Genomic DNA, 24333 nt, shown 5'->3' on the forward strand with positions numbered 1-24333 from the left:
TTATCTTTTTCATTTCCTGTTTGCTGATATGCCTAGTCGAGTCTAAAAATATTTTACAAGAAAGGTGGCAGAGTTTTAGGATTTTTCAACCATTGCTGCTTGTAAGCTTATCTCATCTGAGAGTGCAACTCTTACTTTTACTGTCCATTGTTTTAAATTTTCAAGAAAATAAGAATTGATGTCTTGAAACTGTTCGTATTTCTTCTGCATATCAACTTAATTTTTAACCCTTTCATTAGAAATCTAAGATCATGCAAATATATAGCTTTACATTTGCAATTAAGATAAACAGTAAGGTTCTAAATTAAGAAGAATGACACTCCTAAATCCTAATAGAAAAAGGGAATATAGGTTTTTGGACACAGTTCATTCATTTGAATTTAGTAGAACTACACTAGTTAATATTGATAAGTGAAGACTTCAATTTCAGTATAGTTTGAATTACTAATGACAGCATAGGTTATGTATAGTGGGAGTGCATGTTTCTACCTTTCTTATAGTTTGAAAAATCTCTGTCTTTATTATTTCTTAATATTGCATTTCTTGTAAAAATAATGCAGACGATTGTGCCCATAGACATTAAAGAACTTTTCTGTTTTTGTTTTCTTGTATGGTCAATCGGGAAGATTTGGATGGTCCTGTTATACACATGAATGATGTCAGCGCTATTAGTTAAGTCCGTATAGACCTTTTGGAACTTACACATTTTATACAATTTTTAATAATGTTTCAAATTCTGTTTATCATATTTAGATTATATTTTATTTTAATGTATTAAATAATAGTCATTTTTCAGCATATTAGAATTTCCCCTTTATCTCCTAGCCTTTCATGTTTTGTGAATCTTTTCTTTTAACTGCTATTCCATGGGAAGTTCTTTGTCACTTCATGGTTTCAGTGTTTGCCATCATTTCCAACTTCTGCTTATCTCCCCCGGTTTCAGTGTTCAACTACCTAAAAAAATAAAGTTTGGCATAAATTTTATAGTCACGTAAAATAGTTGTAGGTTAAAAAAAGTTGAAAATTCTAACTTCGCTCTATCTAAAATCAAAGTTACGTAGGTAAAACCAAATGATTTGTTTGACGAATTCAACTTCGTCACTAAATCCGTAGATGTATACAAGTATGGACGACAAAAAAATTGTATGTATAGATACTTGATGCAATAACTACAACAAATTTACTTTTACCTAGATAAAAAACCTTTACGAAAATCATTCCTTTTTGTCGTATGCTTTGACAATAACGATATAGCCGCTCTTATCTGATCCGGTCTAGAAAATTTCATTGAGTGGAAAACTTCTTGGACAAATATAGTAGGGTTAATATGTCTTTACCCCCTGTAATTTAGGCGAGTTCCGGTTTACCCTCTGTAAAAAAAGAAGTTTAGATTCCAACCTTGTAATTTAAAGATTCTTTCGTTTTAGACCCTGAGGCCATCTGACTGTGCAAACATGATGATGTGACACGCTGAGTCATCATTTTTGGATGATGTGGCGCGCTGATTGTATAATTAATTTTGTTTTAATTTTTTTTATTTATATTAATTCAAAAATAAAAAAACTAAAAATTAATTTTAAAAATATAAAAAAATTCAGATTATTATTTTCAAAATTGAAAAAATCAGAAAAAAAAATCTAATTTTTTTAAAAAAATTTAAAAAATCAGAAACAAATTCAGAGTCTTTTTTCAAAAAAAATCATATTTTTTTTGAAAATTTAATTCCAGAATTTTAATAAAATCTTTTTCGAAATTAAAATATTAGAAAAAAATTATTTTGGAACTTAATGTATTACGAAATTTTCGAAAATAATTAGAAAATATAATTCAAAAAAGTTCAAATTTTCTTTCGAAATTAAAAAGTTTGATTTTCATTTTTATACAAAAAATAAAAATTTTAGAAAATACATTTTGTGGTAAAAAAGATTCCTGATTTTTTTTCTTACTTTTACAATTTTTTTATTTTCTTGAACTTTTTTTTAATTTCAAATTTGTTTTTCTAATTTTTTTATTTTAAAAAAAAATTCCAGAATTTTAATTTTTTTTAGAAAATTCGGTTTTTTTCGAAAATATATTGTTTTTTTACTATTTTTTTACTTTCAAAAATTAATTTTCAGAATTTTTAAATTATTTTTATTTTTAAATTGATATAACTTCATTTATATTACTTTTTTCATTTTTTATTTTTAAAAAAATAGGCAAGATGCCACGTGTGCCCTTAAAAAAAATAAAAAAACAATATGTTGTCTCCATTCTTTTGAGTTTTGTCAATGCGACTACTAAATCCTTACGCTATATAAGACACTTAAATGTCAACATTTTCAAAAACTACCAAGAATTAAATAAAATTCTACATCATAATAATACAACATACTTAGGGAGAATGGTGTGTTAGGCTTACTTAATTGTGTTAAATAAAACTAGAAATTACCTTCTATCGTTTTACATGTATATATTGTTTTCTATTGTCGCAAGCAAATGACATGTTAATGAAATGGAAAGAGGTTGGTTTGTGTTTTGGAGAACTATGATGAGAGGTGTTGTCGATATTCAGGTGCAAACTAGAACACAACACCAGTTAACCGTCATTGGTTCATTTGACTAACAACACTTAATTATCATTGGAAGTGGATATTTTGGTAGTTTCTGGGTGGTAAAGAGCAATTTTTGAAGTTAGACAAATAAAACAAAAACTTCTTTAGGGAGAAGAGAAGTAGAAAAAAGTTAGACAAAAGAAAAAGGGAGAAGAGAAGTAGAAAAAAGTTAGACAAAAGAAAAAAATGAAAAAATTCTCATAAACAGAGACTAAACTCAAATACATATAATTTTAAATTATTAGATGGGATTATTATAAAATATGCTCATAATTGTTTGTTCAAAAAAAATATGCTCATAATTATCATTAAATGTTTTGAAAGATCATTTTTATTGGTAAATGTCTTGAATGATATGAAGTCAAATTGGTATAGACAACCAATATAGTGTAACATAAGTCGTAGATATTCTTTGACTGGAGGTCAGTTTCTACGAAAATATTTAACACGATTGTTGTAACGCCCATACTAAACTTATCTAAAATATTTAGAATGTGCGTTAAATTTAGTACTGGATACATTAAAATTACAATAATAAAAATTTTCAACTGAATAAATATATACATCACTGCAGGATTGTACATTTGCTATCTGAATACATGTCTGGAACCGTAATAAATAATCTGAACTAGTACGACACGAGCATGTGAAAATATATCTTTCAGCCTCCTGTATTGTCTCCTTGCCACGTACAACCTGCTGATCTGAAATAAAATTTAAAGGGATTGGGGTGAGACGGGATGTCTCAGTGAGTTCCACCTATCCTAGGCTGTAGGCAATCTCAGGGAACCTAGGATCGCCATCTGTCTCTAAACTCAACCCATTTTGGGTTTGAGCGATCGGGGGGATAACTAGGATCGCTGTTTGAAATACTGATACTAATACTAAAATCATAATCTTAATCATAATCATATTCATAATGTATGTCATATTATGCTAGAATGTTAGCGTTGAACAAACAATATTATCTGAATTGATTTTACGGAATAAACCCAGGTGGAGTAACCCCGGAATTTATTCCACTGCTAATCGGTAATAATTCCAACTGACGGGGATACCGGACTCCTCTGATTATCGTGGGGTCATCCTCATGGATAGTGCCCGTTCCAACTGGCGGGAACCTTTTGTATCCTAACTGGCGAGGATAGCAAAAGCCACGGTCTAAACATATTTTCTGATAACTGAAATAACCTTCAACTCCACTACTAACGGGGGGTTAGAGAGGAATAACTTAACTTAATTAATTTCTTATAATAACAACATTCTGAAACTGATAATAAAGCCGTTGTAATTCCATCTTTATTCTAAAATTAATTATGATACTAACCTATTCAGGTTCTAGGCATATCGTTGTCATATGCCATTCCTAAAAGATAATAAGATTTTCTCATATCCTGATAAACTAAATTCGACTAATTAAGTCGAACTTCCATAACTAGGATTCTTTACTTCCATTGATTGGAAATCTACCCATGAATTGCTTACATGACATGCTCGTTCTAAATACATCTCTTATGTCAATGTGCAATAATTATGTAATGACACCTAAGTTGGAGGATTGCTAAATATTCTTTGTCACATAGTAAGACCATCTACAATGGTTAAACAACATTTTTTGTTTAAACATCCACTTTTTCACTTCCCAACACTCCACATCATTTTCTCTCTCTTCCACCTAAACATTAAACAAACATTCACAAATAACCCTCTCCAATGGTTAAACAACATTAAACAATCTACCCCACCAACACTCTACCCCACCACTTTTTTAATTCATATTCTTATTTAATTTTATTATTCAATTTTATATTTTTATATTTTTAATTACATAAAAATAAAAATATCAATTATAATTAAATTAAAATAATATACACTTAACGATTATAATTAAACAAAATTTATTTAAATATTTTTTTATTTTCTTAATTTGAAATGCAATACAAGAAACTAAGCACGCGGCACACAAATAACTTAAAATGCTAAACAATAAACTAAGCACACAACACACAAATAACGTAATTAGTACGATACAAATTATCTTCAATTCCTAAACATTCCAAACTTTGCCCATATGTGCTTTACTAGATCTGCTTGCAATTGATGATGAACATTTGAATCACGCAACTCGGATCTAGCACGCACATGATTTGCAAAAGCTGGTAACACCTCGGTCGAGTATGGTGGTGGTTGCGGTGTACTAGATCCACTTTCCTATTCAAATAAGACTAATATAGTGAAAAACTTGGTTTTTTTTTTCTGTGTCCAAATCAAATGAACCTAGTCTCTATTTATAGAGAAAAAAAAATCATGAATTTTGGTATTTTTATATTTTTTTTTTGAATTAATTTTGGACGAAATAATTGAGGTGAAAGTATTGAAATGATAAGAATCCGGACAGCCAATAAAACAGAGACACGTGTCCCTATCTATCCAGAAAATCTGTTTCTCTCTCTTCCTCCTGCAGCCGCACGCGCTTCTGTTCCCGCGTGTGCTGCACGCGCCAGTTTCGGCGAATCCGGCAGCGCCACGTGGCATTCTGCTGTCAGATTAAACTTGTTTATTCCTTTCATCAAGTTTTGGTCCACGCAAGCAACCTAAACAACCATTGGAGTGCTTTTGTTTGTTTAATTTGTCTTTCAACAAAGAATAAACAACCATTGCACTTGGTCTAAGAAAATATGCATTAATGTCAATTTGAACATATTTATGTTACTATTCATGTTGGAGTATCTTAAAACATTTCTGGTTACATAATTGAATGAAAATGAGTGTTTGAAATTCTAACCGAACAATGACTATATTTATGCGTGATAAACTTTCTTGTAAAATTATTTAAGAAAATGTAACCATTTCTAATAACCAAGGCAAGTGTTAAATTCCAATATTTTTCTCAATCATTTACACAAGTAAATTCATCATTGGCCTTGTTTAAACAATTTCCTCCAACATCAACACTATCATAAACATATTCATAACATAAAAAAGAATTTAGAGTAAACTAGTAACCAAACATGTGACAATTCAATTTTCCAAATTATATGTATATCAAACTTCCATTCAAATTCTATCCTCCAACTTTAGGACTAAAGTAGTATTGCACAATAACATAAGAAATTTTAGAACAAAATAATGGGAATCTAGCATTGATACGATTATGCCAACATATTCTAATAATTCATAATCACATATTAGCCTTCTAATGAAATAATTTACTACCCAAAGGTGGGTTTACTAACTAAAGGAACTCACCTCTAAATCGAACATTATGCTGAGCTTGGGCTTACACGAAGTCCACTTCAATATCCACTTCGGAACCTGTACACTAGGCGAGGCTTCATGCTCGCTTCGGCGAGCTATCGCAAAAGAACCCAAATTCTGCACAAAATCTGCATCTGGTCCCTTACTTCAAAGTTGTCTTTAGACCTCAATACTTGACCAAAATTCATGAAACTGGTGCCAAAACGACGGAAATTTCGTTAGCTAACCATAGCAACAAGAACCACCTGATTCGGAGTTACAGAGAGAATGTTATTACCATTTTAGTGGAGCTCTGTCCCAAAACCCGTAACAAAATTCCAGCAGGATTTTACCAACTTCAATTGCATTTTCCAAATTTGTTTCTATTCCGAATCATACGAAATTTGTGTCCAAACTGTAGGGAATTGAATGAGGAATCCAAAAATCCAATTATGAATCGATTATGGGTTACACAACAGTATGTACAAGCCAGCGAAAACCATACGAATTTCGTCTCAAAATCATGAATTCAAGTGTAATCACTTATATCAGCAATTACCTTTCTAAATTCTTCAACAACAATTCATCAAAGTTACTAAATCACTTTTCCATAATCATTTTGTTAATTTCCAAACTATGATTCCAATCCATTCTCCAAAATTTCAAACTTACTAACAACTCACCTTAAGTGTGCTTCCTTAGCCCCTTATGTATCAACCAAGTCACTAGCCATGCCCATGATCACCCTCAACATAATTAGCATCCCTATAGCATAAAATTAAACAATTTAAACAAAAGTGACATAGAAGGTAGTGATAGGTGGTTAGAACACCACAAGGAATGTAGAAGGGAGTGGACTTGATGCTTACCTTATGTTCATTCATTCATGGGTATCTCCTATAATCAAGCTTACAAGTGATTTCCAATGGATTTGGAGACAAACTTGGAGGATTGAAAATAAAAGGAAAGGGGGCTGCTAGCTACAAAGACAGGGAGGAATGAGTTTTGAAGCTTGTTTGATGCAATACACACCTCTAGGAACCCTTAGGCATGGCTTTGCTAATGATTATTGGAAGATTGAATGAATTTTGGATGATTAGGGTGAGGAGAAGAGAAGGTCGGTTTGGTTTAGTGAGAGGGAGGAGAAAATTTTGTGAAAATTTTGTAGAGAGAGAAGTGTTGTGTTTGTGTGAAGATTTTTGTGTGGCTTTCTAATATAAAAATGGAAAAAGATTCATAGACCACTCTTTTCTATACACCCCTTTGTACCACTGCTGATGTGGCAGGGGTAGTTTGGTAATTTCACACGCTAGGGATAGTTTGGTAGTTTTCACAATCTCTTCCTCTTCTCTGTTCACAGTTCTCTCTCCATCTCAATCCCACTCTTCCATCTCTCTCCCTCAACCGGGCAGCTCTCTCTCTCTCTCTCTCTCTCTCTCTCTCTCTCTCTCTCTCTCTCCCTCAACCAACACACGATCTCCACTCACCGCCATGTCTCCTTCCGTGATCTCCTCCCACTGCTCTGTCTCCTTTCATCTACCGTCAAGTCACTGTAACCGTCGGCACACACTCATCGTCGCGTTAAAGTCTCAATCGCAACCTTGCTCCCTCACTGAAATCGTTGGAAATCTCCGTCACAATCCAATCGAAAATTGAATCTCCCTGTTGAAGGTGATGTTTATATCAAATTATTCATTACAATTTGTGATAAGGCTTTGTATTTTTGGTTTAGGGTTCTGCGTTGAATTTTTGTTTCTAAAATTTAAATTTGTTTTGAAATTAGTTGTAAAACCTGGTAAAGACTGACATTTTCTTTGAAATTAGTTTGCCCATTTTGAAATTGCTTTTCAAAATAATTGTTTAAAGTAATTAGAAATCCATGGTGAAAAAATGAATCATAAAAATGACTCATATAAGTGTATTATCTAGGCTTTTGTAGTTTGTGCTTGTTGTTTATTACAGGATAACTAAAATCCATCTATTCAACTTTATATTGAAATCAATGGCTATCATGCAAGTCTCTACCGAAAGTACATGCTTTGAGTTTCTATGGAAATTTCCGCCAGCAATTGAAATGTGTGATGTTAGTAATCTAGAATTTATCATCTGCTTGACTTTAATAAGATGCTTTGGCTTGTTGCATAAATGTTTGACTTTAAAAATTGCTGATTGAAATACTTGTATGTTTGATAAAAACTGGCCATTTGTTCATTGGATATTTTTGTTGTATTAGTGTGGAACAAACCCAAGACAGAGCACAAGCCTTGCCATTGCATATCAATTTTATTACACAATAATAGAAACTCATCTTGCGTGATGTTCTGATATTTATGTAATGGATAGAGGCATTGAGTGGTGGAATTGGTTGGAAGAGTGAAAGTCCATCTTTTTGTGTGTAAAACTTATAGTGTATTAGTGTATTGATTTGGGACAGATAAAGAACATGGACTGAGACTGCCTGAAGATCCATTTTATGAGCAGATGGCTGCTGAGTTTTCCAAGTACCAAATCTCAGTGAATGTCTATGCATTCAGTGATAAGTACACTGACATAGCCTCCTTAGGTGTTTTATTTTCCTTCAATTTCTATGTATTTTATTTTCCTTCAATTTCTATGTATTTCGTTATGCCATTCTATTTTTAAACCTGTTACTCTTGATTAGAATCTGGAAGATTTCTGATTGATATATTTGATGATTCTTCAGTTGTGGCAATGTTTTATGATGACTTGATGACATGAGTTTATGGGCTTCAACTATGATTTGATTATAAACTAATACTCTAACTCATGGATCTATTTGACTATGAACTGGTCTGTATGCTCAAAAAGAATTCACAAGTTACGTGTTGATTGTTGTAGTTATATCTGTAAACAATCAATGTATCCCCGTGTCCCGATGTAATTCTGTTAGCATTTGTGGTCTTCTAAGAATATAGTCTTGCGTGCTGATGATCTTATACTTGAAGTAAATTATATTTTTTTTCCTGTCTGTGTAGGAACTCTGGCAAAGTACACTGTTAGTCAAGTGTATTACTATCCAGCTTTCCAATCAGCTATTCATGGGGAGAAATTGAGTCATGAATTAAGGAGACTGCATGGGAAGCATGGATCATATGCATTGCAGGGATACTTAGTAACTAGTTATCTATGTTGGATTGATGGAGTTTTTCGGTGATTAATGATGATCTAGCTGTCTACAAGGCCAAATAAATTTGCAAAGCATGGATCACAAATGGAATAACACCTATGTTTTCCCTGAGCATGAAGATTTAATTTCTTGTAGATAATATGCATTGCTACAATTAATTTGAAATGTTGTTAGGTGTTTCTATAGAATTGGTTTATGCAAGGTAGAGGTTGAAGTAGCTTTGCAAACAATGATGTTAGTTTAAGTACTTGTCTTGTGGTATATTAGCATTACATGTGTACTAGAGGTTACTTCTATATGGTGTATTAGCATAAATAACTTCTTTTACAATCTGCGAGTTTATCATGCCTAAAGACGGACAAGTTCTAATTTCTGAAAAAATAGTGGTCACGCACGTTAAAAAATATGGTCACACAAACCATATATTTGGCTAGTTTATCTTTCCCAGGTATAAATAATCTTCTTTTAGGAGAATCGAACACATAATCTAATTTGGTCACTGAACTAAAAGCCTTTCCAACCATAAATAACTTCTTTTACAATCTGTGAGTTTATCACGCCTAAAGACGGGCAAGTTCTAATTTTTGAAAAAATAGTGGTCACGCACCTTAAAAAATGTGGTCACACAGACCATATATTTGGCTAGTTTATCCTTTCCATGTATAAATAATCTTGTTTTAGGCGAATCGAACACATAAAAGTCTTTCCAACCATAAATAACTTCTTTTACAATTTGCGAGTTTATCACGCCTAAAGACGGACAAGTTCTAATTTCTGAAAAAATAGTGGTCATGCACCTTAAAAATTGTGGTCATACAAACCATATATTTGGCTAGTTTATCTTTCCCAGGTATAAATAATCTTGTTTTAGGCAAATTGAACACATAAATAGGAATGAATGGTACCTTATTGAAGGAATTACTGCATAGGTGGGATGCAAGTAGCTTAGGATTTAGAGTAGGCGTTAGGACTGTAGCCTTTAAACATCTAGACCTTTGTTTGGCTCTAGGTTTACGTATTGTAGGAGAATCGTTACCTGAATCGATTGATAGGGATAGTCATGTTAGAACATTGTTATGACTATCTCCATCTATTGTAAAGACTATATAATTGTTCTACCTTGGTTTTTATATTTCCTCATCCATCCATTTATACCATTTCAACTATCCATCTATATAATTGTTTAACTATCCACGCATTTGTAAAAACGTGGTCATACAGACCATATATTTGGCTAGTTTTTCTTTCATAGATATAAATAATCCCATTTTAGGCGAATTGAACACAAAATCTCATTTGATCACTGCACTAAAAGCCTTCCCCGCCATAAATAACATCCTACACAATCTGCGAGTTTATCACGCCTAAAGACGGACAAGTTCTAATTTATGAAAAAATAGTGGTCACGCATTTGTAAAAATAGTGGTCACACATTTGTAAAAATATGGTCATACAGACCATATATTTGGCTAGTTTTTCTTTCTCGGGTATACATAATCCCATTTTAGGCGAATCGAACACAAAATCTCATTTGATCACTGCACTAAAAGCCTTTCCCACCATAAATAACATCCTACACAATCTGCGAGTTTATCACGCCTAAAGACGGACAAGTTCTAATTTATGAAAAAATAATGGTCACACATTTGTAAAAATGTGGTCATACATACCATATATTTGGCTAGTTTATCTTTCCCAGGTGTAAATAATCCCGTTTTAGGCGAATCGAACACATAATAGAACTTGATCACTGCACTAAAAGCCTTTTCAAACTCAGGTTTGGTAACATTTCACCAAATCCTGTCAAAGATGGGTATTAGTTGCACTTTGACTCATGCTAAAGATATACATGCTAAGATTTCACCTGTCAATAAAGACACAAACATTTTTTATACTAAAAGAACAAAACATAACAAAAAACCTCCCAAAAAAATATATTACATAACAGGCACAGTGACTCATTAAACTGTAGGATAGTTCAACAATGTTAGTAACTAACAACATATGGTGTTTTCATTAATATTATAGGTGCGACATGGTCCTACTAAATAAAAAATAGCATCAAAAAAATTCTACATTACAATCATATCAAAACACTACACTAATTTAAATCTTCTTCTTTATGCGTCCATCCTTCACCCACAGTGAAAGTAGAACCCCACTTTTTACACGGTTTCTTGGCTTGTACTTAATCCTAGTCAACAGATTTGATGCATGATGTGCTTCATCATATGATACATTTGCCACCTCCCTTTCAATAACTCTCTCAATCTCATCCATGGAGACGTCCTCCTCGACACCTTCATCGTTGAAGACACCTTCATCCACATAACTTGATTGTGCACTACCGTATAACAACCCCCCCCCCCCCCCCCCCCCCTCCCCTCCTATCATCACATCTTTCTACCAATTCTTCAAGCAAATTTTTGAATATTTTTAATTTCTTAGGCAAACTCAATAACCATTTAAATGGTGTTTTCTGAATTTGAGACCTTTGAAGTTCGGTAAGCTTCTCGTTGACTTTAGTAATATATTTCGACTTACATTCATGCCTGAGACGTAACTGTAATAAACAAAAATTCCAAAGGCGACATATAAGGAAAGGCATTAACAAAAACACAAAACACTAATGAAATCAAACAAACTAATTGACATTCATCACATACACATACCATTTTGTCGGCTAGACAATGCTAGAATTACCACGAGAACAAATGCAATTGCTATTAGTGGTTGAGAAAACTACAACAGATGCAATTGTTATTGTCAATTAAGTGAATTTTTACTGTAAAAAGAAAATAAAATATATAAAGGCGTGTCATCTTCAAGTTTGAGTGACTATCTAAATGAATTATATAAGTTTACTAATCTGCAAACATCTAATTAAAGCAATTACAGTGCATTGCATGAAACTTAAAAGTTGATCACAATTGGTATTTTAGTGATAGATTTGCTTAAAATTATATAGTCCTAAAATGATAATTCTAGGTAACCAATTAACTGAAGCATATAACCATAATTTTACAAAGGCGTAACCACATTTATTCAGGCGTAATCGCATTGTTCATTGTTTTGGTTATCTAATTTTTACATGATAGGTTGGCTTAAAATGATATAGTTTTCATAGCATAATTTGTAATATACAAATAATTAAAACATATAACCTTAGCATTAGGGATGCCAACATTGACCTTAGCATTTCCAACATTTCCTTAGATCAATTTTGTTCTTTCACAAATTTGAAATTGACAAAACCACAAGAATAAACGTAATCACTTACAATCAGAAACAAATATTGAACAAGCTCAATTTGAATTAACATTGAACATTGAACACATGCAATCACATGGAATTGAAAAACACAGGCAGAAACACAAATATAAACCCTAATAACCTTATGTATGGAATATGAATCAGGAGTTAGCGCTGAAGAAGGTGACATAACTTACAAGAATCGAAAACGGAGAATTGGAGAAGAACAAAGAGTTTGAAGGCCGTCGAGAGCGAGAGCGAACGAGACTTGAGACAAAGAGAGATAGAGAGTCACGAGCATCAATAACCCCTTTTCTCACCCTACTGAATTGATTGAAGAAGGTAAAGTGATTGAAGGCGAAATTCTTCTCGCCGGCGAAAAACTGGAACAGGGGAGAGAGAGAGAGACACTGGACTGAATGAACAAGAGGAAAGAAGCACATTTTTTTTTTGGTATGATATGGATTAGGCAAAAAAAAAAATTTATTGTTAAATATGCCAACTAAGAGTGGTATGGGGTGTTTGTCCACGTAAGGTGGTCGACGTATCAGAACTCTATAAAAATAGACTTGGCCACCAAAATGTCTATATTGGCCTTGGTTCTAAAGGTTTATGGATAAAAATTATCTCATTGATAATTTGGAAGAATAACTGACATATAGAAATGACAGTGTTATTAAGCGGGATATTATAGTTGTGCACGGAGGATATCTTTTGTTACAAAAGAATATTGATTTCAACAGATCACTAAACAAAAAGATATTATAAAAGCATCCATACATAAAAAGATACTTATTTTTTACTTATTTTTAATCTATGTATGTAAATTGAATGTATAAGGGGAAAACCCCACCACTAAACATACGTAGATCTTGAAATAGTTTTATTGAACTTATAAGATAATTTTGGAATACATAATAACCTTTATTTTATTTATTTTTTATTTTACAAACAAGTGCATTGATTCTGATAACAGGTGGGTTCACCTTCACAAAATTGATAACATTCACTAGGATACCTACAACACCCACATTTTTTTGACAAATTTTTTAATTGCTTTGTGAACAACACCTACAATCCATCACTCCCTCTACTGATTTCAAGCATACATCTGCATACACAAACAATAGATGAATATAAGAACAAAGATTTATGCAATGTACAAAAATAAAATATGAATGATAAAATGATTGAAGTAAAAAATCATGTATAGATTTATAGAAATTTCACTCATTTGTTTTAGACCTGATGTAAAGATGAGGAAAGCCAACAATAACACCAAATGAAGAGTTGAGTTCCTTGTGGTGTCCATTTTGTTCATAAAATATATATTCTTCAATGGTTTATATAGGCAAAGCTGAGAGCATCTGAACAATTTTTTAATCATAAATTGATAGGATAATTAAAATAATAAGCACTCACTCACGTGTTGACTCACCTAGTTCTAGAAGCAAAGATGACTCACCTTGATCTAGAATGATCTAATATAGGGAGTAATATTGAGTATGCTAGGATGCACTTGTCTTATTGTGGGTGTGCATTTACCTATATAAGCATTGTATGACCTTATAATGAAGAAATGAAGAATTTCAGTCTTATCTTTGGTTTCTTAGATAGGCGTAGTTAGAGTAAATTAATATAAATAAATTAGTTCAGATTTTATTTATAATATTTTTAAACATGTATCCAGTCATATTTTTTTCTAGATTGTATGATTTGTCATAAGTAATTACTTTTGAAAATAGGTATTTAATTTTTTTAAGACAATTATATCTAGCCATATACTACTTTTATTTTATTTCAGATCAAAAGAATATTTATATATAAGAGTCATTTTCAAAATTCTCAGATATAAAAAATATTTTTTGCAATAAATTTTATTAAAAATATATATTATTTTTTCCTAATTATTCTTTTTTTCCTAGACAAGGCAAAAGTGAGGAAAACATCAAAGAGAAACTTAGACATCCCGACTAGGTCGGCACCCTCAAGAAAATCATATCCTTTACCACACACACACACACACACACACACACACACACAAGATTGGGCGTAAAACCAAACCTAAATAATTCCAAAAAATGGAAAAAGAAATAAACAAAGACTAAGGGAAGCAATAATTAGGTAAAGTTAAAGGGTTCTGAAAAAAGTCTTCCCTAAATAAATATGGAAAGAGAATCCCTCCAAACATGTAGCCTGAATAGAGAGTCCTTTGTTAGAATGTTTATCCGCACATAAGTTACCGGAGGCAAAATGATTGTAAGATTCATATCATCTTTAATACAATTCACTTGATCCAAATCATTTTCCTTTCTTTTTCGTCTCTTAGCAAGCCCATATACATATTTTTCTCCGTCTTTGGTACCTAATTACTAGCATAACCCGCCAAAAGCTTATGTTCTTGCTTTGATCACCGTCTTCTTGGTCTCTTTCTTAGTTCTCTTAAAATTCTATCAAGTTTCAGCATCTTTAAAACATTCTCTTTTGATTCTCACATTACTTTGAACACTTTCGTTCCACCACTAAGATTATTTACCCCTAGGTCTAAAACCTCTTGATTCTCCCGAAGTCCAATCCCATGTTCCATATTGTCCCATATATCATCTGCACTTCCTTATAGGTGCCAAAAACTCCTTATAAAAGATCTTGTCTTGGAAAGATATTTGTTTTTCCGACTTTAAATGCCACCACTTGATCCATGGAGCCACACTGTGGCTTATTCTCTTCCCTCTCCAATAAACTTTTACTTCCATAACCAATACTTTATGTTGGATAGTCAAGCTCTCTCCATGTATAACTTTACAGTTCAAGCAAATCTTTCTGTCTGATTTCTTAATAAGAAAGAAATCTATCCAAGAACATGTCGCACCACACTTGTATGTGTTAAAATGCTCATCTCTTTTCCTAAAGCACCTATTTGCAATAGTAAGATCAAAAGCATACATAAATTCTAGGTTGGATTTACCCTCCACATTTATCTCTCCAAAGCCATACCCCCATGCAATCCCTCAAAATTACTTGAACTACTCCCTACATGCCCATTTAGACCCCCCCCCCCCCCCCCTCTCTAGAAAGATATTTCTCCTAATGGTATATCCTGAATTAAGCCTTCTAAATCCTCCCAAAACTTTACTTTAATATGTTATTCAAACCTTACCTGAGGTTTATAGGCCCTAATAACATTATAATGTCTTGTTCCACTACAAATTTTAGGGCTATGATTTGATCTTCTATCCATTTTACATCCATAATATCTTTCTTCCACTCTTTATCCATAATAATGTTTACCCCATTTTTCGATCTAACATTTTCAGCGTACCAAAACTTAAAACATGAACTATCTAATTCTTTTGTCTTCTCACCTAGACACCCACCCACTTGGTTTCTTGCAGGCACATAAATTAATCTTTCTCCTAGTGATAGAGCCAAACCGCAAGTGCACGGCCTATCGAAGTAATAGTAGTAAGTAGAGTATCGTTCCGCTAGGGAGTTGTTCAACTTAATTAACTTTTAATGAATGATTAGAGGAGAGAAAGTTGATAAGAAAGAGTTTGATTGCTGAAGGTAAAAACAATAATAATAAAGGCCTTAGGATCATTGGTTCATCTTAATAACTAATCCTTCACTTAGACAAAACCTAAACATCTAATTTCATGATTTACACACTAATTTCTAAAGACCGGTTTCCCTTAGCCCCTCACCTTTCCGATGAAAGTCCGGTGAGAGTTTACTTCTAGCAACCAAGCCTATTTCGCTGACATGATTACTAGAAGATGCATAGAGGATTGAAACTACTCTTTGTCTCAATAATTGCAAAGACTATTTCACTGTTTTGCAATTATTGTCTAGATTCACTTGTTCCAACATCAAGACTCCGCTCTCGCTTTATGAATTGATGTTTGGGATGATGGATTAACGATTATCAAACCCTCCGCTTTCGCTTCCACAGTTTGATAATTGTTAATCCACGTTAAGACGGTGAATCTAGATTAGAAATTAGGGTTACATAGAAATTAGGGTTTAGACATGTTTTGTTTAGGATTGAGTCATTAGACTCCCCAATAATCCTAAGACTAAGAAGTCTACTCACTCATGTTCATCGTAGACATGGAGGAAGAAGAGAGAAATACGGTAAAATAAATTGCAAAGAAAGTAAAAGGGAAAATAAAGACTTTTATTAAAAATAGCAATTGAAATAAACAAAGTAAAGCATGATTGTTTATGGTGGAGAGCTACTCTATTTATAGCTTTACATTCGACTTAGAAACTAAGCAACTAAAAGGATAAAACGGTAAAGCTGCAACAGGGTAACTTGGGCTTGAAGAAAAGCAGCAAAACAGGTCCTGGGATCGCGCACGGCCGTGCCACATGTTGGCACGGGCCGTGCCAAGCTTCTGGTAAGGGGAAATGTATTTTTGCCCCGTATCTTCGTATTCTTGCGCTGTATTTTGCTCCAGTCCTCTTTCTTTTGCTCCAAGGCACCTTCCACCATATATTTATTCCTAAAATAAAATAAAAGACAATTTGAAGTAAAATATTCTAAACTAAAATAAAATGCAATAAAATAAAATCAAATCTAAAATAAAACTAAACTAAATAAGGCAATAAATAATACTATCTATGACTCATCACCTAGTCGCAGTGTCCACTATTTCTATAGATTTTCTTATAAGAGTGTCTATATTTCAAGTTCCAAAACGAATAAATATATGCAGGGAGCGGATGTTCGAACCCTAAACACCCCACGTATTCACCTTAAAGGTAAATTTCTATTACCACTAGACTATTTGACGGAAAAAAACTTATTGACGACCCATGTCTGTCTTTCTATGAGTTTATAAAATAACTTTTATGGTAACTAATGAATTGTTTCTTTTTTCATTTTTAAAAATGAAAAAAAAGGACAATCATTTTATTAATAAATATACATAATTATTTAAAAGAAATTTGGAAAAAAAGTTGTGAATAAATCAGAGCAAACTAAATAAATAAGGCCCCAATTAACGCATCAAATAACCATTTATAATCCTAATTAGTAAAAAGGTGTAGTAAATATTTTGATATTATTGTCTTTATCAACATGAAATGAACAGTCCTGTATTTTTGGATTACAATGAAAAAAATTAATTAAAAAATTTTTGATGACAGGAAAATAATAAGTTATCATAAAAATTATTTTAATACTGTAAGTATATAAAAAATTAAATTAAAATAGAAATACTACGAAGATCCTTTTATAGAATTGGCCTCTAAGGCATAGAAAAAAATTATCGAAGGAAGTTCAGTTATATAATATCAGGTCATGACCACTAACTTTTATATGTTTTCAAATATATTTTCCTTAACATTTGCGATTATTTTATTCGCTAATTTATACATTCAATTCACTTATCATATTTCTAATTATCGAATAATATAGTAATTAGTTTATTGCACTTGTCTTTCTCGACACGAAATGAATAATTTCAAAGCTGAGTAGGATACAGATATTCTTACCAAAATTTTCATTAATATTTTTAAAGCATATACTATATATGAATACGTACTGATCCACAGTTATCGCTCCCAATTCAGCAATCATAATTAGGCATGGCAATGGGGCGGGGTGGGGACGGGTTTTACCTTCCCCGTCCCCATACCCGATTTGAATATACTTACCCGTTACCCTACCCATACCCAACGGGGATGATAAATTGAATCTCATCCCCGTCCCCGACGGGTTCGGGTATCCCCGCCCCATCCCCGTCCCCGCATTGAATAATTTTTTTTAACCAAAAATAGAAGTTTTTATCATCCCCAAGAACAACGTTGTAATACATTATCCAACAATACGCTCACTTTAACATTTGTTAGGCGGATTGATTTAGTTGATCCTTTAAATATCAATGGTAGTTTTTTTTATTAAATGACAATTATCAAACAAAATAACATGACATATCATCATAAAGTAATTTTTTTTTTACATTTGGGACGGGTTTGGGTATGGGTTCGGGGTGGGTACCTATATACCCGTTACCCGTCCCATACCCGTGTTTTGAAATCGGGGAAAACCCATACCCATAACCAAACCCAGTCAAAACGGGGAAATCCCGTCAAATTGAGTTTGGTTCGGGTGGGTAACCGCGGGCATGGATTTTGTTGCCATGCGTAATCATAATCCTAATTGGGAAATAACTTAGTGAATATATACTATATATAATTGTCTTTCTCAACATAAAATACAATAGAATGTATATACAAGACAATATATTAAGACCCAAATCATTGATTGAATATAACATTCACAAGGACATATTTTATGTTACTAAGAATAAAACATCTTTTTAAGATGAATCATCATTGTAGAAAACCAAATTTAAACTACAAATTTGAGACATTTTTTCTTCCAATTATAGGTCCAAAGCTACTGTTAGGCCAATCTTCTTCTTTTGTATTTTTGAATATATCTTGTATAGTAGAAGATATATTCAAAGGTAAAAAAAAGAAGTAGTTCTAGTGCGTGATAGCCAAATTCATTTACTATGTTATCCTCTTGTCTGAGCAATCATTGATCAATGAGATAGCAGAATTTCACCATTTGAAATGAGAGAACATCCTGCAACTAAACTTATTGAAATTTACATCCAAGAACCGGTCAGCTCGTTAGTTGGTTTGGTTTTGATTCTACCTTAGTATTATTGAACCAGATGGAACCGTAGTCGCATGCTTCATCTCGTTCTTATTATTTAATTTTTTTAATTTTTTTTGGTGTATGGTTAGTCATGGTTCGATTGAATCATGACTAATTGCATCACAAAATAAAATAATGATTTAATTGTTTTTGTCATTATAATTAGGAGATTTTATCTTATAAATCAAGTACTGCAATAAAATAATGAGATTGAGGAAAGAAGAACAAGGATCAATGGAGCAAACTTGTATTATTCATTCATTTTTTTATTTTTTTTGCACGTATAACAGGGCAATACAAGACACTGGAAAATAAAGAAATACAAGACATTGAATTATTGAATTGGATTTAAACCAAGAAATAAATACAAGATTGGGGTCCTATGAGACATCAGCACAAACAACAAACCTTACGCTCCGACACTAATAATGAATTAAAAAATAAAAATAATGAAAGTAATCACATGTGTCGGTGCCCGGTGTCGGACACCGACACATGTCAGACACCAGACACATTCAATCGGAAGTGTCAGTGCTACGCAGCTTATATCTATCTAATTTTGAAGAGCAGGATAATCATGTGATGGAGCAGCTGGTTGAGAATGATTTAGGACATCATACAGAACAAGCAAGTTGAAAACTCCATGTTGTCTCAGCCAAGCAGTCAGTACTTCTCCAGAGACACCAATCTTCCCAAATTATTCTCATAAATTCTGAAGGGTGACCCCATGCCATTTAGGAGTGCTTCAACAGCCTTTTTCAAAGTTCCATCTCCCAGCACTTTACTGTGTTTGCCCCAACCAGTTAAAATGCTGCATAACAAATAAAATGAAATTGTGATTAACAATTTAATCATCTTATTAATCAAATTAAATGAAAAAATATAAAATTCATAGGTTGTAAAGATCCATACTTCACAAACTTAGGTAGTTGAATGCCTTGAAAAAGAGAACTATGCAGACTGAGCAACCATGAATGAACCATTGCACAAGCAGCACCACAAACTTTAGGGAAAAAGTAGTTCTCTTCCTCATCAATCCAGGCAATGGGTTGTTGTAAACCTGTTTTTAAATACACATGATACATATGCAAAAAATCTAGCAAAACTTTTTGACCATCTAACTCTACCTCTACAACTGCCTTCTTAATTTTGAAATCCTTCTTAACCAAGTCAACAACATCCTCCAGAAAATCCAACCATTCACCGTTCTTGTAGAACAGTAAACGTTTGAGCATCCCACTTTTCTTATAGTTCAAATAATACTTTATCAATGACTTGGAAATACCAGGATCAGAGGAATTTGGTTTATGTACATCTCCAGCCGACCTCATTTGTTTAACAACTTCACTTGTTGGTGCCGAAACTCCAGTTAGATGTTGAACACATTGAGTGGCTCTCTTTTGTTTTTTATTGAATGCAACTCCATCCAATGATTTTGAGGGTTTTTCTTCCATTTTTATCTATTAGATGACTATCTATATACTCACGCTCAAATATACAAGCTCCGGTGCAACAATCAACTAAAACTCTAGACCTTGAGCAACAAGAATATTTGGCAGTCCCTGTATATTTCAAACATTTAAGAATATTGAAATAGTAGAAATGACCATGTGCTCATCATATTAATATAATGTTGATACAATAATAAAGATATAAAGTTAGTCAATAAGAGCATTCCCTTGAGGGCAAACCAAGTAATTTGCAAAAAAAAGTATAACATTAAAGCATAGTTTGAAGGTTGCTATAGCATCATAATGTTGAATGTACTAGAAATTCACATGTATGCCAAATGTGGACATATTTATGTAATATAGTTCTACATAAGACAATCCAAGTAAACTCATAGTCATAAAGTATATTGTAGCGGCCTTTGATGGCATCGAGATTCCAACAAAACAAATATATTTCTACAAATCTTCCTTAGGTCCCTAAAAAGCCTTCAAAATAAGCACTTCATAAATTTTCTTAAAACTGATAAAGCTTGATCCATTTCTCACTCACTCATAAAAAGAGTTGTGCAAAAAAAGTTTCAAACTTGCCCATATATGAGTATAACCTAAAGCAACCTCTGCGTAAAACTAGTATGGATTCTCCTGAAATCCATCATCATTTTCACCATCTGGCATCCATGAAAGGATTAGGCATAAAAACCAAATTGATATTTACTAAATGGTGAAGCTAAATAATAAAAACCATAACTAAAACATGATGAAAATAGAAAAAAAAATATTAAACATATTAAACAAATTATGCTAAATTGACAATAGTAACAAAAAAATGATGCATGCTCAACACAGGAGAAATTGCACATGCTCTCCTTGTAGGCAGATATGCTTATGGTAAACAAATTTAACAATATAAAAGATCATAACTTTTTAAAAATAAAAATAAAAATAGTACTTGACTTAATCAAAATTCAAAACCAACAAGGTCTTGCATGCACCATTCCCCAATTCCAACTAAAGTGATTGTATCAATATTTTTCTCAAATTTAAATAAATAATTAAATATATTCACACCCCTCTTCGAATTTTTTTTAAGAAAAACTTTAAAGTATGAATGCATCATTAAAAATTAGTGATATCCCAACTATGTTGGCACCCAAGTAATCCAACAATCATCTATAACACCCGAAGAAGAAAAAAAATATTCAAAACTATCTGTGAGTTTCGATATCACTTCAACAACAAAATCATCCTTAAAAAAGTGATGAAAAACAAAAACTCAAATCAAACATAAAGAATAAAAAAACTTAAATCCACTTAAACTAACTCATCAATTACACGTTCAATCAAACAAAACAAACAAAAGCAATCTAAATTGAAATTATTCAAACTCAAAATAGAAAAACAATTCATATAAATAATAAATAAAAAAAATTAAGCAAAAACAAAAAGCATTGAAATTATACCTGAATGCAGACATATACAACAGTAGAAAACCAAACAATTTCAAAAGTAGTTTGTTCTAACTTTGAAATTGTGCATCTAATTAGGGGGAGTTAGGGGTCCTTTTTATACTAATTCTAACCCAAAAAGATAAACTCAAAATTAACCCCTTAGGCGAATTGAGAATGTCATAAACACTCCCGAAAATTTAAACATTAAAGATGCAATTTTTCCTTCTATGGAAAGGATATGCAAATGGAAAACAGTTTTTGCTGAGTAAGCAAATAGTCATTGTTCATTGTATTAGTTCTCTTTTTCAACAATTCACAAATCTGTCTGATCCTTCTAGAAAACAAATCAACCTATTTATAATGTGATTTTCAAAAGTTTGTTAAATCATAAAAAATGTTCTTTTAATATGAAATTCAAGTATGAATATTTTTTTAAAAATTCGGAATTCTTTCTTTAAAATAAATTAATTGTTATGGTAGTAGATATTTAGTAATATTGAAGGTGACATCGACAATTATCGTGCTAACGATTTTATTATACTACTTGTTTTGACTATGTATACTTGCTCACATTTTTTTATTAAAATGGTTTAAATTAGTTTTACACTAACATCCATTAAAACATATTTTCAAATACTTATAAAATTTACTACCATAAAAATTTGTCATTATTTTAAAGTAACATGCATCTGAAAATTTAACAAAAAACCATACATGAATTTATGAAAGAAATAAAAATAATTCATCACTTAACAAACAATTCAAATATCAAATTAAAAATAGGAAAAAGTGTATTCTATAAAGATAAAAGAGATATGAAAATTGGGGAATAGAAAACTAATACTCCCTCTATTCTTAAATACACGTTGTTGTTTGATCATGTGCATTGTTCACATGATATATTTTGACCATACTTTATTTACTAATATATACAGACAAATGTTAATATATAAGATATTGTTTGATTTGTCTCAAGTTTTAAGCCACTTATTTGGATGGATGTGATTTATTAAGAGTAAAAGAATCATTTTCGTGCGATATTGTTGGTTGCTCGATATTTGCAGAGAAAATAAGAAAATATTCAAGGGAACTATCGTGTGTTTATTGTGTATCATGTCTTTGTATTGATCGATTAGACGATCTCAATTGAGAAAGAATAAAAGAATCATTTTTTGAGCATATTTTTCGGTTTACTATGATTTTCTATAGGTAAATAAAACAGTTATATTTTTAAAATATAAAAAAATATAAATTTTTATGATAGATAATTAAAGATATTAATGGTCTAAGTTGTTAATAATATATATGAGCACCTGGCAAGGTCTGGAATCTGTAAGACATCCCAACTTCGTTGGAGTGTCTTCCATTCCTTTTCTATTGTCAGTGTGCCCTTGCCTTATAAAACAAAATGGTCTAAGTTGTTCATTGGCATGTGAAAAGTGGTTGACTCCGACACGTATTTAGGAACGGAAGGAGTACAATCAATTATAATTTTTAGAACATTATAAATGTTTTACTTTATTATAATTACTTCTAAAGTTACATATACGGTTGACTGCGATTTGCTAATGGTGTATCATTTTTTACACTAACGTTTTATATATAAAACAAAATTAAAGACTTCATTACACTTTTGGTCCCATATTTTCACTAATAGTTAATCTTTTTGAATAGACTCTCTCTCTCTCTCTCTCTCTCTCTCTCTCTCTCTCTCACACACACACACACACACACACACCACATATTTTAAAACCACGCAGTTTTTGTCCCTTTCTCATACTTGTTGACTAAAAAATGGTGATGTAACATATTTTAAATAATGTGTCATATGACTTAATGATGTGGGATGATTAATAACCGTAGAATTACCATAAAACCGCTTCAAAACTTCAACTTAAATTTGATATTTGTTTTTTTTTTACAGAATTAAATTTGATATTTATTGAGAGTACATAAGAGGAATACAATATTTTAACATAATATTATTTGGTTTCTAGACAATTGATCATGTTGAGAATATAATAGAGGAACTAAAATATTAATTGCTCTATTATATTTGAGTCTAATCTATGGTTTGATGATAACAAACTTTTGTTCAAAATATAAACTTATGATATTTGTTGTGTTATTGATTATTAATAAAACATGTTTGAACTTATGCTAGAAAGAATATGACTAGTATTATCAAGTAAGTAACAATATAATAAAATAGTTTAGCATTGTTTAGATGGAAATCATACATTTTTCATCTTTATCAAAGTTCTTGATGTGCCACCCAATTAGCAATATATAGCAAGCCCAACATTATACATTTGATGCATCATAATGGACAATCATATTGTTTGTGAATATTGAGCATAGCCCAATGCTTGTTTCAATGAACCATGTATGTTACATCCATATAGACTGAACATATCATTATGTAACTTAATCAATTCAATTATTTCACCATATTAAACTTTTTCAGAATCTTCTAAAGCATTAAAAATCATTCAAAATACAAGAGTACCTAAAAAGATATATTAATCAAACA

The 24333-nt window shown here is 31.8% G+C and overlaps 1 protein-coding gene across 1 annotated transcript in view; it reads right to left on the bottom strand.

Moving 5' to 3' along the window:
- LOC146936593 (F-box protein SKIP23-like) overlaps positions 1 to 24333 on the bottom strand; it is a 52725-nt gene that overhangs the window by 13028 nt on the left and 15364 nt on the right. Inside the window, exons 3-4 of the mRNA XM_085751338.1 lie at positions 6504 to 6514; positions 4340 to 4357 (exon numbers count right to left, since the gene is read on the bottom strand). Coding sequence (XP_085607464.1) covers positions 4340 to 4357; positions 6504 to 6514 — 29 coding nt within the window. The remainder of the gene's footprint in view (positions 1 to 4339; positions 4358 to 6503; positions 6515 to 24333) is intronic.

This window comes from Medicago sativa, chromosome 3 (genome assembly GCF_051527215.1).
Source record: "Medicago sativa cultivar Bolivia chromosome 3, Bolivia_mono, whole genome shotgun sequence".
Classification (NCBI taxonomy): Eukaryota; Viridiplantae; Streptophyta; class Magnoliopsida; order Fabales; family Fabaceae; genus Medicago; species Medicago sativa.